Source organism: Mustelus asterias, chromosome 21 (assembly GCF_964213995.1).
Source record: "Mustelus asterias chromosome 21, sMusAst1.hap1.1, whole genome shotgun sequence".
Lineage (NCBI taxonomy): Eukaryota > Metazoa > Chordata > Chondrichthyes > Carcharhiniformes > Triakidae > Mustelus > Mustelus asterias.
Genome location: NC_135821.1, coordinates 58,225,250 through 58,240,589, shown reverse-complemented (window position 1 = coordinate 58,240,589; position 15,340 = coordinate 58,225,250). Strand labels below are relative to the sequence as shown.

The 15,340-nt window shown below is 42.0% G+C and overlaps 1 protein-coding gene across 1 annotated transcript in view; it reads left to right on the top strand.

Moving 5' to 3' along the window:
* LOC144509305 (amine sulfotransferase-like) overlaps positions 1-9,907 on the top strand; it is a 40,088-nt gene extending 30,181 nt beyond the window's left edge. Inside the window, exons 5-8 of the mRNA XM_078237948.1 lie at positions 1,612-1,738; positions 6,168-6,262; positions 8,736-8,913; positions 9,642-9,907. Coding sequence (XP_078094074.1) covers positions 1,612-1,738; positions 6,168-6,262; positions 8,736-8,913; positions 9,642-9,745 — 504 coding nt within the window. The 3' untranslated portion in view covers positions 9,746-9,907. The remainder of the gene's footprint in view (positions 1-1,611; positions 1,739-6,167; positions 6,263-8,735; positions 8,914-9,641) is intronic.
* Positions 9,908-15,340: the final 5,433 nt, after the last annotated feature.

Sequence of the window (15,340 nt, the reverse complement as noted above, 5' to 3'; positions counted from 1 at the left end):
TTGACCCTGGCAAACATGATATTGGTCACCTGGGAGATGTACTTCATAGAAAGAATCTACTTGTGGGCAAAAATGAGAAATTCAGCAATTATTCTTGGAAGGAGCTGGATGTAATGAAATTTCGAGCTGTGGTGACATTGATGACTGGCAATGCATCCCAAACTGGTCCGCTTGACAGAAAGTTTTCTTGCAGAAGGATGTAAATGTCAGCAGCCACTCGACGGGAAAGCCTGAGCTTCCGAAAACACTGGTGTTCAGCCATGTGCAGAAAGCTAATTCTCTGCCAATATACCAAATGTTGGGGGTATCGTTTCTTGGAAGCTGGGGCTCTGTCTTCATTCCTTCTGTTCTATGAAGTAGTAGGTGGTTGAAGAGAAGCCAGCTGCTGCTCCTGCTCCTGTTGTTCGTGTTGTTGCTCTTCATAAGATGTCCAAGGTACAGTTGCATTAGCAGCTCCTATGCTTTTGTGAAGTGACAACGAAGAAGTGCAGGCCAAAGGCAAAAACCTCGATGATAGCAGAAATGATCTTCAAAGTTTTGGAAACCATCTCCAAAACAGTGAAACCACACTCTGTGAACATATGCAAAATTCTTTCAGTTAGGCAAGGAAGCAACTGTCATATGACAGTATCTAAAGCCTTTCTTGCCTGTCAATTGCTCAGCCCTGTCAACTCCCACTGTTGTTTTGCTGTTTTATCTGGAGAGTTTCAGACAGTCCCAGAAACCTATGTGCTCAGATTTAAAGACAGAATCCAGGGTTAAAACTCAACTTAATTCCCTGTTAACACATTTATATGTCGGATCTACTTGACCAGTCACGCTATCAAATATACTCAGGTTTCTGCCTGCTTCCTACATGCCGCTAATTTTTCATCGTTTAATCTGGTGCCCGCACAAACACCTGTCCATATTGGGAGGTTAAAATTTCCCCCAATGATTTTTAAAAGAATCACTGCAAATCAATCAAATTAACTGACAAGACCAAATTAGCTGGTAAGACTAATGTACGTCCTTACAGATTGTGAGTGTACCTACGCCATAAGGACTGTAGTGTCAAGAATGTGGCTCACCACCATCTTCTCAAGAGTAAATAGGAATGCAGACTTTGCCACTGCTGCTCACATACAGCGATTCGTTTTAAAGTGGAACATCTCTTCAGTCATGAAGTAAGTTGGACAAAGTAATGAAGGGGCAGCAAAAAGCTATGAAGCTGATGATATTGTTGGCAGCAGTCTAAGTTAAACCATAGAACCCCTACCTTGCAGAATGAGGCCATTCCACCTATTGAATCTGCACTGACTCTCTGAAAGAGCATCTTACCCAGGCCCACACCTCCCCCCCCCCCACACCCTATCACGGTAACCCCGAGCATTTTTACCATGGCTAATCCATCTAACCTACACCTTGTGATTTTGAGAACGGTTTCAGTGTTTTTTCGTAATCCCTGAAACAATGTGACATTTCTATAAGAGCTAGTTAGCAAGTGAAAAATGTTGAGAAAGATAGTTACAGCAAACTAAGGTGTTTGGGTTGGTTATTGCCCAATATAGACAGAAATAAATCCACAGCAGTTGGGGACTGACTTTGATTTCCAATTATTTCCCAACCTAGATCATTTATGTTGCCAGAAATCCCAAGGATGTTATTGTGTCATCATATCACTTTCACAAATACAGTCGTTTCTTGAAGACACCAAAGGATTTTCAGGATTTTGTCGAACAATTTGTTGAAGGAAATGGTAAGCTTTTTTAAGCTTTCTTAATTTTTATCAAAAAGATTGCATTAATTTGTTTAAATTGTCAAATTATTTAAGATTTGTTGGGCTAGAAATTCAGTGCCAAAAGCCAAAGACCCTCAGAATGGCCTGCACAGCACTTCAGACTGCTTCTGAAGTGGTCCCACTCAACTCTGTATAAAGCAAAATGCCATATGTGCGCCAGAAGTCTACCAACTTGTCAAATCATGATGTCAAACAGTTGTTCTGGTTGATCTAAGCATCTTTTTTTTAAGCTTGGACCATGCACACATTGCTGAGCATTTGTTTAAAGGGTTAACTTGTTCACCAAGGAGAGGGGCCATGTTTTTGAGGAAGAGAAGGTGTTACAGGCTGATAGGCTGGAGGAAATGGATGTTCGGAGGGAGGATGTCCTGGCAGTTTTGAATAAACTGAAGGTCGATAAGTCCCCTGGGCCTGATGAAATATATCCTAGGATTCTTTGGGAGGCAAGGGATGAGATTGCAGAGCCTTTGGCTTTGATCTTTGGGTCCTCGCTGTCCACGGGGATGGTGCCAGAGGACTGGAGAATGGCGAATGTTGTTCCTCTGTTTAAGAAAGGGAATAGAAATGACCCTGGTAATTATAGACTGGTTAGTCTTACTTCGGTGGTTGGTAAATTGATGGAAAAGGTCCTTAGGGATGGGATTTACGACCATTTAGAAAGATGTGGATTAATCTGGGATAGTCAGCACGGATTCGTGAAGGGCAAGTCGTGCCTCACAAATTTGATAGAATTATTTGAGGAGGTAACTAAGTGTGTTGATGAAGGTAGGGCAGTTGATGTCATATACATGGATTTTAGTAAGGCGTTTGATAAGGTCCCCCATGGTCGGCTTATGATGAAAGTGAGGAGGTGTGGGATAGAGGGAAAGTTGGCCGATTGGATAGGTAACTGGCTGTCTGATCGAAGACAGAGGGTGGTGGTGGATGGAAAATTTTCGGATTGGAGGCAGGTTGCTAGCGGAGTGCCACAGGGATCAGTGCTTGGTCCTCTGCTCTTTGTGATTTTTATTGATGACTTAGAGGAGGGGGCTGAAGGGTGGATCAGTAAATTTGCTGATGACACCAAGATTGGTGGAGTAGTGGATGAGGTGGAGGGCTGTTGTAGGCTGCAAAGAGACATAGATAGGATGCAAAGCTGGGCTGAAAAATGGCAAATGGAGTTTAACCCTGATAAATGTGAGGTGATTCATTTTGGTAGGACTAACTTAAATGTGGATTACAGGGTCAAAGGTAGGGTTCTGAAGACTGTGGAGGAACAGAGAGATCTTGGGGTCCATATCCACAGATCTCTAAAGGTTGCCACTCAAGTGGATAGAGCTGTGAAGGAGGCCTATAGTGTGTTAGCTTTTATTAACAGGGGGTTGGAGTTTAAGAGCAGTGGGGTTATGCTGCAACTGTACAGGACCTTGGTGAGACCACATTTGGAATATTGTGTGCAGTTCTGGTCACCTCACTATAAGAAGGATGTGGAAGCGCTGGAAAGAGTGCAGAGGAGATTTACCAGGATGCTGCCTGGTTTGGAGGGTAGGTCTTATGAGGAAAGGTTGAGGGAGCTAGGGCTGTTCTCTCTGGAGCAGAGGAGGCTGAGGGGAGACTTAATAGAGGTTTATAAAATGATGAAGGGGATAGATAGAGTGAACGTTCAAAGACTATTTCCTCCTACAAGATGGAGCTATTACAAGGGGGCATAACTATAGGGTTCGTGGTGGGAGATACAGGAAGGATATGAGAGGTAGGTTCTTTACGCAGAGAGTGGTTGGGGTGTGGAATGGACTGCCTGCAGTGATAGTGGAGTCAGACACTTTAGGAACATTTAAGTGGTTATTGGATAGGCACATGGAGCACACCAGGATGATAGGGAGTGGGATAGCTTGATCTTGGTTTCAGATAAAGCTCGGCACAACATCGTGGGCCGGAGGGCCTGTTCTGTGCTGTACTGTTCTATGTTAACCAACAACATGCAGGTGAGGTGATTTTTGACCAACTCTGGATAATGCAAATATAGTGGAAATATTGTGATGTGTTCTTGGGAGTGTTGTGGTGAGTTTCTGGCTTTGCTAAGGAGTGTGCTGCCCCTTCACAGGGAGGTTAGAGGATGCGGTGACTTGTCCAAAAGAAGGCTGCAACAGGTATGAGGGCTCTAAACAGTGGTTAGGATTTTAATGGCCCTATGTAGACCCCCGTTTATAGACCAAATGCAGATTCTGAGACAACATAGGTCAATAGCGGGATCGTCGCGGCAATGTTCCTGATGGCAGTCACAGAATTGGCCGCTGCTTGGGCCCACTGGCTAATTCAGGAAAGTGGATTGGCTCTTCAAGCCGTCATCCTAACAGAGCTAGGCAGACACGCCTCAACAGGAGGAGTAACTCCTTTAGATGTTGGTGAGGTCATGTTGGATGGCCATTGTCATGGGGAGGGGGGCCTTCCATGGGCCATGGAACCTCTGGATACGATGCACTCTCTGCCCTGCTGAGAAGCCTTGGGAGGCTGCCCGAATGCTGCTGATGGCCTCTCCACATTAGGGCTGCTCCACTGCTGGTATTGTCAGGAGTCTGGGGAATCGCCATTAATTATTCAATCTTGTTATTATTCAATGTCCTCTTGATCAAAATCCAGCAATCAAAGCCATTATATCTTTATCAAACTATACATCCAACTATACAAACAAAAATGAACTGTTCACCCTTATGCATTCCTTTAGTGCCTGTCCTGTGAATCTCTTTAACTGTCCTGGTGCTCCTACAGAGTGCCAGTCCAGTGATTGCTGCACAGAATGTGCCTGACAGCTGATTTTCAGTTGTGAAGACTGCAGATGGTTTTGCAGGCAGCCTTGGAAAGCTCTGGACCTTGAAGACACAGCTTTGGATTGTAGCACCTTGCACAGCAATCTGGATTGACTGGATGATAGGCAACAACAAAAGCACTGACAATGGTACTACCATCACTGAATTCCCTAGCATTAACATTATGTGGTGTGTCAACAATGACCAAAATGTAACTGGACCAACTTTATAAATACTGTGGCTACAAGGATAGGTCAGAGGCTGGGAATTCTGCCACGAGTAATTCACCTCCTGACTCCCAGAACTTGTTCATAATCTTAAAGACACAAGTTGGGATTGTGGTGAAATATTCTCCAGTTACCTGGAAGAATGTAGCTCTAACTTCAAGAAGCTCAACATCATCCAGGATAAAGCAGACCTCTTGACCTACACTCAATATACCACCTTAAACATTAATTCCCTCTACCACAGGCACATAGTGGCAACAGTGTACACCTTCTACAAGAGGCAAAGCAGAACATGTTAAGGCTCTTTCCTAACCTACTGCCTCTACCACCTCAAAGAGTAAGGACAACAGATGCAAGAAAACCTCACCAATTGCAAGTTCCCCTCCATACCACATGCCATCCTGATGTAGTTCTAACTGTAATACTGTTCCTCCAGTGTCACTGGGTCAAAATCCAGGAACTCCCTCCCTAAAAGCACTGTGGAATGTCAGGTCTAATAAGACAACTCACCATCATCTACTCAAGTGCTATTAGGGATAGGCAATACTTCTTGTCCTTGTCTATTTTGCTGAAATCCACTTGCAAAAATAATGAGGAACAAGATCACTGTCACCCCGCAGGTTCATGCTCAACATATTACTGGTCACTTCCTTGGGTCAGTGACTCAACAAAGCCAGTAATCTTTTGGAGCACTGACTGCTGCAGTGCTGTCAGAGCTTGCATATCAGATGAGTTTACATGGCAGCAAGCGTAGATCCTATGACCTCCATCAACTCCACAGCAGCCTTGGTGGCTTCCAATTGTGCTGCAGTGAAAACTGACTTCAGCCATCAGATGCTGTGCCACAGGTGAGTCTATCATATCAGAGGTATCATATCATTGGCCTCCATGGTGGAAAGGATGGATACCAAGCACTATGTTGCATTGCAGCTTGACTCATCTATATTCTTTGATAGTATAAGATGCAGTCTGGCAAACATGTCAATTCATCATGCATCACAGTGTGCATGTTCATCAGCTTTCTGCTGCATGCCACCTAATCAAAGTCCTTAATTGAATCCCCTGTAGCAGAAAGCATCTGTGACTTCACCACCTGCCCACTCTTATCCTGTGGCTCACCATGTGCAGTTCCCAATTCCAGTGTCTTTGTGGTGTGCTGTGGGCACTGTGTAAATCAGATTTAGGCTGGGTACTGTCTTCATGTACAAATGATTTAGGAAAATGACATATGCATGCATAAAGTGCCATTTTATCTTTTGTACATGTATGCCTACAAATTAAAGGAATCGGTTAATCAATACTTGAAGTGGTTTTGGATTGGAAAAGTTGCTTCTTTGCAGTATCATTGTTTATTCATCATACTTGTCTTTTAAGTGTTTTATGGATCATGGTTTGACCATATCAGAGACTGGTACAGCCATAAAGATGAACTCAACTTCCTGTTTGTGACATATGAAGAAATGCAGAAAGTAAGTGAATAAATCATGAATTTTGTAGACTTGAAATTATTATAAAGCAGGGAGAATATTGAATTTTCTGTGTTGAGGTTTTGTATGAATAATAATATTTAGCTTGGTTCTTGGAACCAAAACTTTAGGTTTATGAATGAGGGGGGGGGAGCCAGAATGGCCTCCATTTTGGGAAAAGTAAACCATATCATAAAAAAGATCAATCAGACTTGAAACATTAACTCTATTCTCTCTCCACAGATGCTGTCAGACCTGCTAAGATTTTCCAGCATTTTCTGTTTTTGTGACATAGGGGGAGGTCCGGTAGCTGGCTTTATTAACTGGCTTGTTGATTAATCAACAACCAAGGAGGAATTAGTCACAGTTCTCTACATTGCTAGAAATATAGAGCAAAGCAGCAACGGGTAACTGGGATGGTTAGTATTAACAAAAGACTGTGAGGAATGGGTCAGAATTTAGAGTTGGAAGGTAAACAACAGGAGATCAGGTTTTGAAGAAAAAAGTAGTCAGAAAGTACTGTAGAATGGGCCTATATTTTCTGGAGTGTGGAAGAGTGACGGGGATCCCAGTGAAAGGAATAAATTAGAGGGCTTAACAGGATATATCTAGTAGTAGGAATCATAGGGCTGATATGGTGATGAACCCACTTCAGTGGGATCTAGGGCCGCATCTTGTCTGTAGCAACTACTTAATTGCTTGCTGCCAGAGCAGCTGTCCTTATTAAGGTTGTGATGCGCGTTATCACACACGAGGCTTGAGATGCTCAGGAAATAAAGGCTTTTATTTGCTGTAACAACGAAGCTACTAATTATATACACGATCCCAGACTGAGGGGTCCCAGACAGAGCAGAGACCTTTATACCTCTCCCAGGAGGCGGAGCCCGACTGGGATGTACCACAATAACTATAATACAAGGTGTAACAGCCCAACCCTAACCCCAACAGCAACAAGTAGAACAACCCATCCCTAACCCCAACAGCAACATATATACATACTTGTAGTACTGGCCAGACCCTGGCTCAGTACTATCTAGTGGGAACCAACGATGGTTCACCACAGGTTGACCACCTGCTCCTAAAATCTGTCAGCCAATCAAAAGGTCGGCAGCCATGCAGCAGCAGTGCCAGCCTTATCTAGGGTTGCACTTGGTGGAGTATGCATTGATAGGCATGTACTCTCAGAAGCGATTAAGTGCAATTTGGGGCCCCAGAGCCAGTCAGGAAACCCTGATAAGAGGTTAGTGAGGACAGATGATGCCACTGCTGCCGACTACTGAAGTAGGTTTGTCAACACTACTATTAGTGGTGACTCATGGATTAAGTGGGGGCTCCACTGCTCTCCTGCACTCTCGGAAGGTGTCGAGCAAACCTTGTGGTCTCCCAGGGGTAGGGATGGTGGTCACTCATTCTGTGTCTGATTGGGAAAGGGGTGCACTGAAAACCACCCCACTGTCCCTGATTCATCACAACAATCCTCATCCTGCCTTTGGCTTGAGGTTCCACAATGATCTTGGGCATCTGTTAGGTGCATTGCTGCAAGCCGCCACCACTCTCTCTGGTGGCAGAACGAGAAGCAGTTGGGGTAACAGCTCATCCAATGACAGCACTTACAATAGTGCATCACACCCTCAGAACTGTGTTGAAGTGTAAACCTAGATTGTTTGTCTGGAGTGGGTCTTGAACCCACAAATACCTGACTCAGTGAGAATGTCATTGAACCATGGTTGACACAATGGCTATTAATGACTACTTAATTGCTGCAACTATGTTGAAAAATCTCTGACTTATAATAATTGAGGAAGAATGCAGACAATTTAATGATCTTCATTCAAAATTGTGTTGCCAAGTTTGTTAGTGGATGTGTATACTGTTGTAATATCGCTCTTAAGAATGATACCCCTTTCAGCAGCTTAACATGCAGATGAATCAGGTACCTGAGGTGTCATCATTTAACCAGGAGCTGCAGTGTCTCCCTGGACTGAAGTACTCTAAGATGTGTCTAGACTAGAGATTGCTGGACTGCTTAGCTGTAAATAAAGCCCACCAGATTTCTTCGTATAAATGGAATTCACATACCTCATTTGTATTACATATAAAGAGCACAATAATATAACTACATATACTTTGATAGTAAGGTAAAAGGGTAAAGTCACCATAATCCCAAATGACCTTTGGCTGCTCTCCCCTTTGAGGGGAAGAGCTGACTGGTGGTGATTTAACCTGAGGACCACCACACCTCAGGCGAGGGACAAGGTTGAGAAGACAGCCTCCATGAATAACTTCAGCAGATACAGGAACTGATCCCCTGCTGTTGGCACTGCTCTGTATCACAAACCAGCCGGCCCGCCAACTGAGTAAATGGCTCCCATATTATGATGGTAGGAAAATGCTACTCAGGCTAATTTATGTTGGAAAGAAATTATACCTTGAATTTTTAACTCACTAACCTAACTGTAATTTTAATGTGTTAAAGGATCTCAGGAGTGTGATTGAAAAAGTTGCATCTTTTCTGAATAAAAAGCTGGATGCAGGAACCTTGGAGTCAATTTTGGACCAATGCACTTTCAACTCTATGAAAGAAAATCCCCAAACAAATTACCAAGATGTATCAGGGATGTTCTATTCTGACAAAGGCTCTTTTTATAGAAAAGGTGAGTAAAGCACTGATTGCAGGTAAGGACTAGATCAGTACAAATCAGCTTTGTTTGTTTTAAAGGCTGTTTCAGTCCTTATTGCATTATCAAGAAACTTAACATAATAAGAAGTATGTAGAAATAATTTGGTTCTGGTTGAGTATTCTCACCAGTAGTGATCTTCAACGAAGGCTCAAATTTTGTAAATGCTTGTAGCTACCACAATGAATATGTGAAATTAGTTTCCCACTGGGATAGATTTTGACTACAATTGAGAAGTACTACTGGATTTATTTACATTAAACCTTTTTGCTTAAAGAAAAAATTTAGGTGTTATTGTAGAATGCTTCAGGTTATGCAGGAATGTTTGCACCGTTGATCTTTATCTCTCTAAGCAGGATTCCAGAATCCAATGTTCCCTACAGTTGGGTTGCTCATAAGGACGAAGGACGGGATCTTAGTATATCACTGCTGTACAGTTCATGGTTCCGGATGCATTCATTTTAATGGCCTTTGTTTTCCCAAGATGCACTTTCAATGAGCACCACTCCTCATTAGGAATGTTGTATCACAGAATCACCCAATCTGTGTTTCTGGACATAGTTCAGTTTTGTACCAATATGCATTACTCCACATGCATAATGTTGAAATTGTTAATCTGTTACTATATATGTATATATTAAATATAACAAATTTAGAATTAATAAGTTTTATTTAACGTTTAATCTGGCATTATTTAATTTTAGGGATTGTTGGAGACTGGAAGAATCACTTTCTCGTGTCTCAGAATGAGTGGTTTGATTCTATCTATCAGGAGAGGATGGCGGACTTCCCTGTGAAGTTTGACTAAGATAATGTTGAAGTGATTTATTTTCCAAACAAGTGGCAAACTAATTTTGCAGTATCAACTGTCTCTGCCCCTGCCTCAGCTACTGTTGAACACTGATCCAAGCATTTTGGTTACCTCCAGACAACTATTTCAATGCTCTCCTTGCTACTCTCCCCTTCCATCTTCTCATAGAATCATAGAAACCCTACAGTGCAGAAGGAGGCCATTCGGCCCATCGAGTCTGCACCGACCACAATCCCACCCAGGCCCTACCCCCACATATTTACCCGCTAATCCCTCTAACCTACGCATCCCAGGACTCTAAGGGGCAATTTTTAACCTGGCCAATCAACCTAACCCACACATCTTTGGACTGTGGGAGGAAACCGGAGCACCCGGAGGAAACCCACGCAGACACGAGGAGAATGTGCAAACTCCACACAGACAGTGACCCGAGCCGGGAATCGAACCCGGGACCTTGGAGCTGTGAAGCGGCAGTGCTAACCACTGTGCTACCGTGCCACCCATGAGTGGTTTGATTCTATCTATCAGGAGAGGATGGCGGACTTCCCTGTGAAGTTTGACTAAGATTCTATAAACTTCTTATTCAAAATTCTGCCAACTTTTTCTCAACTCAAATCAAGTTTGGTTCATCCGTCATAGCTTACAGTTCATTAATAAAATCAAATTCTCATTCTTCTGTTCAAAGCCCTCAATGGTGTCATCCATCCTAAGATCTCTGTTATCTCTCCAGCCCTAGAACCCTCTAAGAACTCAATGTTCACCCTTCCATCAGTGGCTATTTAGGCCCTCAGATCTGTGATTCCCTCCCTAAACCCCATCGCCAATCTACCGCATGGGAACATCACCACTTGCAAGTACCCCTCTAAGCGACACACTATCCTGACTTGAAACTATATCACCATTCTTTCATTGTCACGGGATCAAAATGAATCACAAACTTCCTCCCCAATAGTACCTCCACTCTATAAACTTCTTATTCAAAATTCTGTCACCTTTTTCTGCAGCGGTTCAAGAAAGCAGCTCACCACCACCATCTTTTCAAGGGCAAATAGGAATGGGCAATAATGCCTACATTGTAAGGATGCCAACATCCCATGAAAGAATAAATAAAACCTCTCCTTCTTTAAGACGCTGCTTAAAACTTATCTCTTTGACTAAACTTTGGTCACCAATGCCAATGTCTTCTTATTTAGGATTGATACCACTGTTTGCTCTTGTGAACCACAATGAGACTTATTATGTGTACAAATGCAAATTGTTGTTGTTGTTGTCAATATTGTTCATTAATTTTGTAACATTTACCATCAAATTTAAGAGGACATTATTTTAACTCCTTCTCCCAAATTTTATCTCTTCCCCACCGCCCCCCCCAGATATCAAATTCTTTGAGCTTCAGCCATTATGGGGACATAGGAACAGGAGTAGCCCATTTTGCTTCTCAAGTTCTATCATTCAATGAGATCATGGCTGATCTGTGACCTAATTCCACATATCTGCCTTTATCTTTATGCCTTAATACCTTTGGTTAATAATCTATCTCAGATTTAAAATTAATAATTGACCCATCATCAATTGCCATTGTATCTTGTTTAAATAATAGTTCTGCATTCTAAATGTGCATATCTCTAGTGGATATTATTGGATAGTAATCAAAGACCATGCCTATTATTTTTCTTTGAACAGCTCAGCACAGGATTTTGCTGATCTGAATTATGGCATTTCCATTCTGCTCACTTTAATCACTTTGTTTGAGAATTCCTTGATTGCAATTACATAAAGCTTAGTCATGCAGATAGGCTCCAGAAATTTGTAAACTTGTTAGCAACCTTTTGAACCATGGAACTCCTAGTGACCTCCCAAGAGCATCAACGTATCCCAAACATTCTCATAATGTTGACGTCCTTTCTTTGCCACAAAATAGGTGCAAACAGGTAAATCAAATGTAAAAGAGTATTTTCTATCAATGTTTATGCATATAATAGAATTAGAAAGAGGCACATATTCATAACTACATTCACCAGCTACATGGCCCCCTAAGCCACCCTCCCATGGCCCCTTAACATTAACTCCTGGAAGTTGTACCCACTTTAGGTAACCTGCCCATAATTTAAAGGTTCTCTTGTTAAAAAATACATAAGTCTTACCTTTTGTTATTTTTAATGGGAGGAGTGATCTGGAAAGTTGATTGTCACATCACACACACGTCATTCACTGCTCACTAATCCCTCTCTCTTATACACACACATCCCTCTCAAGCACTCGCTCCAAGGCCTGCAAAATCTGAGGCCGGCCCACTCTTGCAAGGCTGGCCCGCCTGCTCTGAGGTCCACTTGCTGCAAGGCCGGTCGGCCTGCTCACTCCAAGGCCCCACCTTTCTTTCTGCCCAGCAACAGAGATCAAATAAATCAAATGGACCAGAGCAAAGTCTCTTGGAGCTTCCAGTGCTTCAAGAGGCCTTGCTCTGATTGGCCTATTTGTTTTCTCTATAATTTTTTACCTTTGTGTTCGAACCGACGTTTGCCAGTCATGTGGTGGCCACCAGTTTCACAGACTCCATAGAGAGTCTTTGTGGATCATGGGCGTCCACAGTTTGGGAACCCCTGCTCCAGTGAGTTGATTACCGACTTCAATAATACTATGGCACTGGCAGCGTTAATTTTCTCATTGTCATTTAGTTATTTCAAACAGTCAATTAACATAATTAATTTTCTGTCCATTTCTGCTAAACTTCAGTTTGGAATTCCCTACTCAAACAGCTATGGTTGCTTAGTGTTGGAGCATGGTCAAAATAAAGGACAATAGATTTTTGCATACTCAGGGAATCAAAGGATATTGGGATAGTGCAGTAAGGTGGAGTTGAAGTAGAAGATCCTCCATGAATATGTTGACCAGTGGAGCAGGATAGAAGGATGGAGTGGCCTACTCCTGCTTCTTATGGTCTTTTGTTCTTATAGTACAAAACACACTTCATTGAATCAGCAGCCTGTCTTCCATGCTGCACAATTTTCATTCAACCAATGGAAAAACGAATTGAGCAGAGTGTAAGATGTCCTTGATATGTTATCACCCATTTTGTGCTGGTGCTCAAGATGAATTTCACATTCCAACTTCCCAATGATTATCCATGAGGTGTCAAGCGCATTGTATGCAAATATCACATCAGAAGTTGTGGAAGTATTAAAATTAATTCAGTTAAAACAAATTTTACAAAATTAATGTATACCTACCTTTAATGCGTCTGATTTTGTGATAATAATGGTGAGAGAATTACCATGAAACCTCTACAGTGCACAAGCCATTCTGCCCATCGAGTCTGCATTGACTGTCTGAAAGAGTATCTTAACCAGGGCCATCCCCGTGACCCCGCATATTTACCATTGCTAATCTACCTAACCTACACATCTTCAGACACTAAGGGGAAACTTAGCAAGGCCAATCCACCTAACCTGCACATCTTTGGACTGTGGGAAGAAACCAGAGAACCCAGAGGAAACCCAAGCAGATAGGGGGAGAATTTGCAAATTCGACACAGACAGTAACCCAAGGCAGGAATCGAAACTGAGACCTTGTGCAGCAGCGTGCTAACCACTGTGCTACCGTACCACCCAACTTTATTGAGGAGTAAATCAGACAGTAAGTTCTGGCATCTGCACATGTGCAGTTAAACACGTAAATCAGGAAAACACTGTCTGAATTTTCCTGCTCCTCCAAAAGCTTTGCTCCAACAATGATTATCTGAGAGAGTCAGCATTCACATACGTGGAAGGATGCAAATTTAAGAACATAAGAACTAAGAGCAGGGGTAGACAAATCAATCCCTCAAATTTGCTCTGCCATTTAATACGATCATGGCTGAATCCACAGTTTCATGACGCTTTGAGAAGTAGTTTCTCCTCATCTGTTTTAAATCTGCTACTCCTTAATCTGAAATTATGACCTATTTTTCTAGATTGCCCCACAAGAGGAAGCATCCGCTTGACATCTACTTTGTCAATACCGTTTATCATCTTATATACTTCAATTAGATCTCCTTTCATTCTTATAAACTCTAGAGAATATCGACCAAAACGGCTCAATCTCTCTTCATCAGACAAACCTCTCATCTCTGAAATCAGTCTAGTAAACTTCCTCTAAACTGCCTCTCATGCCACTACACCCTTCCTCAAAAAATGGAACCAAAACTGTACACCAGGTGTACTCATAGAATCATAGAAACCCTACAGTACAGAAAGAGGCCATTCGGCCCATCAAGTCTGCACCGACCACAATCCCACCCAGGCCCTACCCCCATATCCCTACACATTTTACCCGCTAATCCCTCTAACCTTTGCATCTCAGGACACTAAGGGGCAATTTTAGCATGGCCAATCAACCTAACCCGCACATCTTTGGACTCCCACCAATGCCTTGTATTGTTGCAGCAACACTTTACTTTTGTACAAATAGTCAGTATATATAGTTTAAACCACTGACGTATACGCATCTAAGTCTAAATCAATACATGTAGTAATAATTGCGAGTCAGTGGAAAACCCTATAGAAAGTCAGTGTAAGTGTAATGAACTGCGACTGCTGTTTATTCGCTGCTGACTGCAAAATCTGGGTGAATATGATTTTAATTTCTTATAATGTATACAAATATATATATTAAACAATAACGCTAACATACTTAAAAATATCGTAAATTGTGGTGTGTAAGATGAACCCCATTTTTGGCCCCAAAAATACAAGTTGTCCCCCATTTTGGTATTTCGAAAGGCTTCAAAGGTTGACTTATATGCTAATATCTATGGGATAATACACTTTAGGGCTAATTTCCCTTACCATTAATCCATCGAACAGCTTTACATTACAACCTTTTTGACATAATGATACCAAGAGAGTCATCCTCAGATATTGTTGAGATACTCTGAGAGATTTCTCTGCCGCACTTAGCATGAACAAATATATTTTCCATATAGAATGCAGAGGTGAATATCCAATGTTACTACTATTCATATTCTTCAATGATGAACTGATGATTTATATAAGGTGTGGCAGATATATTTTGTATTTTATGAATAAATACTATATTCACTAGTTCATATCACTCGTGTGTTGATTTAGACATGTATGTTCTTTGCTTTTAGTGATTCCTAACAATAAAATGAGAAACTGAAAACAGACACTTTGCCCCACATTGTCATTGAGTCATGTAGATTCTGTGTTTTTCAAAATAGTGGCTGGGACCTGGATGTGGATGTCAACCCTGGTTCAATGAAGTGTACAGGAGGGCACTTCTCTCTGTAGCAGAACCAGGCATCTTAAAAATGAGATGTCAACCTGATGAAGCTACAATACAGGATTACCTGTATGCCAAACAATGGAAGCAGCATGTATTAGACAGAGCTAAGCGATCCCACAATGAATGGATCAGATATAAGCTCTGCAGTCCTGCCACATTCAGAAATGAATGGCGGTGAATAATTGAACAATTAACTAGAGGAGGTGGCTTCACAAATATCTCTATCCTCAATGATGGGGAAGCCTAGCACATTAGTATAAAAGACAAGATTAAGCATTTGCAACCATCTTCAGCCAGAAGTGCCAAGTG